At 34.8% G+C, this 4,110-nt stretch overlaps 1 protein-coding gene across 1 annotated transcript; it reads left to right on the top strand.

Annotated features, from left to right (window-relative positions):
• Window positions 1–2,311: 2,311 nt before the first annotated feature.
• On the top strand, window positions 2,312–3,776 carry LOC112514985 (3-ketoacyl-CoA synthase 11-like). The gene has a single exon (XM_025121640.1). It carries the CDS (start codon window positions 2,312–2,314, stop codon window positions 3,743–3,745), a length of 1,434 nt encoding a protein of 477 aa, XP_024977408.1. The 3' UTR covers window positions 3,746–3,776.
• Window positions 3,777–4,110: the final 334 nt, after the last annotated feature.

The following is a 4,110-nucleotide window of genomic DNA, read 5'->3' as shown; positions in this document are numbered from 1 at the left end:
CGTACATCAACATCTATATATGTTGGAGCATCTCGGTTCCTTAGGAAAGTAATTTAATGGGAGTCACATATTCTCATATATTATTAGACTCATACTTACCAATGTTTGGATTCTATACCCTGGGATAATATCTTGACACTTTTGTGACAAGTTTTGGTTGCTAGGCTCGATCGGAAAGGGCGTGTTGAAATTTTTTAATTGGCTAGACTTATGGGTCGTTTACAAAACACTTACTTGGTAAATGCTTAACGCCATAAATTTTCTCATCGGATGAACATGAGAAGGGCCAATAATCTTATCGGGTAAGAGCGATGAGAATGATGGAGAGTCTTACCCGGTAAGTAAGGATGACGACTCTTACCCAAATAAGCGTTTACCCAGTAAATTGTTGCATTCGATATGTTTTGATGTACTAAAATCTTACGCATCAAAATAAATAATAGAGTTAACTTCTATTGGTAAGCGTTTACCAGGTAAGCATTTGGGTAAACGACCCCCTTTAGTCCATTTCACTTTTTAAAAGTTCTTTTAGAAAGTAATCTGATATAGCAACTGTCACAATTTGATCCGCATACACTTGATATTGGCATATAAATATAAAGACGAAATGTAACTACGCCAGTCCATTGACAACAATAAAAACAAGACAAGGTAGTTAATAAAGATTAGAAAAAGCTTTGAGAATTAGGCCAAATTAGACTTGGGATTCATATACATTCTAGTAATTAGACGTAGAAAGTCAATATAACCTAGATTAACCCTAGCTAGTATTAGTACGTATTAGGGGTTGTTTACTTGCGGTTTAATTAAGCTTATTGGTTTATATGGCTTATTCGGACAGCTCATTTGGGTTGTTTACTTACGGCTTATTCGCACATAACATGGCTTAATCACACAAATATAAATGATGTGTTATCCCCATTTTGCCACAAAAATGACACATCTACCCTTTAATTAAAGCACCGCCTCCTTTCCATATGAGACACCCATCTTTGACCCCTTCATGATTTTTTGTTTTGATGTTCAAATAATTAATATTGGAGAGTAAATCGGTCATTTATGTTATTCAGACTGTTGGTTCAGATAAAAAAAAAGTAAACAACAACATCCATTTATCTAGACAAACAAGTTTATCCATAAAAGACTTAATAAAAAATTTGATAAACAATCCCTAATTAGTATATTTTGGCCAACAATTAATAAGATCAATTTAATTATAAATTATGATATACATACACGATATATTTTCAAACCATATATATATATATATATATATATATATATATATATGTGTGTGTGTGTGTTTTGATTACATTTTTTTATGTATTAGAGTTTTTAAACAATCTAAATAGTCTACGTATAAAACGAGCCTAATGACTCATTACGTTGCAACAGAAATGAAATTCTTTTTAGAAATAAAAAAAATATATATATTTAATAACTTTTTGTAGTTTGAATTATTTATTAGTTATTGTGTTTTTTCTTTTCTTTTTTATAGATGATTAAGTTATCTATACTATATTATAAAGTATTTAACAAAAACTTTTAAAAATCATTTTTTATGCATAAATTACTGTTTATTGATGCATATCACTTAAAATTCAAAATTATAAGTAAATTGTGCATAAGTACAACTTATTAAAGCTTTATGTTTGAATTTGTGTAACTAACTGCGGATAAACTTAATCAAATAGAGGATAAATATCTCATTTTAAAATATAAAAAATCTAAAATATAATTAGAATAATTATTAAGTTATAACAGAATATTTAATTATTATCTTTATAAAAATATATTATTAAACCTAAATTAAGTTACTTCGCTACATTAAATTAAATTATAATAACATTTTGAATTAAAAAAACAATACACAAACAAGAACTTTTAAATAAGTAATTTGATACTAATATTAATATATTTTTGGCAAACTTTATATGATATTTTCAAATTATAGAAACATTATCGCTTTTTCAAAACCATATAAAATCGTATTATATCGACATGGATAAAAAAATAAAACGAAACATTGAAATGAAATATGTCTTAATACATTGCACGAGTATCCTTCTGGTATTAAAAAAAATACATTCATTCATTTACAGCAATATATATATATATATATATATATATATAACACGATTTATTTATTTTAATTAAATTAAAAAAATAGTTGAAGAGTGAAGGGTAATTTTGTAATTTCGATTGGCATAGACAAGGCCACACTTTTGGTATAAATTCCAATACGTTCCCCCTGAAATCTCTACAACCATGCAAATGCAAGTCATCTGTAAGCATCTTTAAGACTTGTACCATGGAGCTCTCCATCCACCATCGCCTCCAATTCATCTTCTTCGCTCTCTTATCCTCCACCTTCCTCCTCCACACCACCGTCGTTTTCTACCACCACCCTATCACCGCATCCCTCATCTCCTTCCTTTCTACCCATTTGCTGTTAACCACCATCACATCCCTCTCCGCCGCCTTCCTCCTCCTCCTCTATTTCCGATCACAAGCTTACCCCGTCTTGCTCCTCAACTACTCCTGCTACCAACCCCCCTCCCACCGGGAATGTACTTATGACTTGGCCAATAATTTCTTGATGCACAGTGCCCGATTCACCACTTCCGAGCCTGTGGATTTCATGCGTAACATCTACTTGAAATCTGGGTTAGGTAACCACACCTATGCACCGCCCTTTATGTTTGAGAAGAACCAAACCCCGTCGCAGAAAAACGCCATCCAGGAAGCCGAGGAAGGTATCTTCTCCTCCGTTGATTCTCTCCTGTCCAAAACCCAGATCAAGCCGGAGGAAATCGACGTCGTCATCGTTACCTGTGGGGGGTTTTCACCTTCCCCTTCTCTCTCGTCTCTCATTGTCAATCACTACAAGCTCAAATCAGATGTGAAAACGTATAATCTTAGCGGCATGGGCTGTAGCTCCGGCGTACTCTCCATTGATTTAGCTCATCAGGTCTTACGTGGCGGTGGCAGGAAAATCAAGAATGCTCTCGTTGTTATAACCGAGAGCATTACCTTAAACTGGTACGACGGTGAAGAAAGATCAATGCTGGTCACCAACTGCATCTTTCGCGTTGGTTGTGCTGCGGCGATAATCACCAACGACCCATCCCGTCGTTCATCCGCAAAAATGGAACTTACCCAGTCCCTCAGAACCCACCACGCCGCCGACGACTCCGCCTACCACGCTGCTTTTCAAGAGGAAGACTCGAAGGGAATCACCGGCATTTCACTCACCAAAGACTTAATAAGAGTCGCCGGCGTAAACCTCCGAGAACACGTTAAAATCCTTGCCCCACGAGTCCTGCCACTGAATCAACTCGTGATGTATGCTTACTCGTTGGCGGCGTCGATTTTGTCCTCCGGGCAGTTGAAACCGGTGGTGCCAGATTTCACGACGGCGTTCGACCATATCTGCGTGCACACAGGCGGGAAGGCAGTGATTGAGCAAGTGGGACGAGTTATGAAATTTAGTGAGTCGGTGACTGAACCGGCCCGGATGAGTCTGAACCGGTTCGGGAATACTTCGAGCAGTCTAGTGTTTTACGAGTTGGCTTATTTTGAAGCAAAAAGGAAAGTAAAAAAGGGAGATAAAATGTGGATGATTGCCTTCGGAACCGGGTTCAAGGTGGGAAGCTTGGTGTGGAAATGGATACAGGATCCTGAACCGGAGAATGATAATCCATGGAACGATTCCATACACCAATACCCATTGAAATCTTGGTAGGAAAATTTGTTTTGGGGGATTTAAATTAAAACGATTTTAATAATAAAAATGTGGCAAAATTTACTTACAAATGAATATATATATATATAATCATATTTTTACCCTACATTCATGTATTCATATCATGAGTCCATATATCAAATCTTAAAGGTTAAATATGAGGGTAATATTCAATTACCACGATTGGGTTATATATGTGTTGCAATTTAAGAAGTTCATCATTAAGATAAGAAGGATACAGAAGTTTGTAATTGGTTCATATTTTTATTCTTGTGTATCGTAAAATATAAATATATATATATATATATATATATATTTATTTATTTTCTTTGTTTATATTGTTATATATAATCTGGTTGTTTGAT

The sequence above is a fragment of the Cynara cardunculus genome (assembly GCF_001531365.2).
Source record: "Cynara cardunculus var. scolymus isolate 2C chromosome LG 6, CcrdV1, whole genome shotgun sequence".
In the NCBI taxonomy this organism is placed as follows: domain Eukaryota; kingdom Viridiplantae; phylum Streptophyta; class Magnoliopsida; order Asterales; family Asteraceae; genus Cynara; species Cynara cardunculus.
The sequence above is the reverse complement of the archived record's forward strand: the minus strand, read 5'-3'. Positions and strand labels throughout refer to the sequence as shown.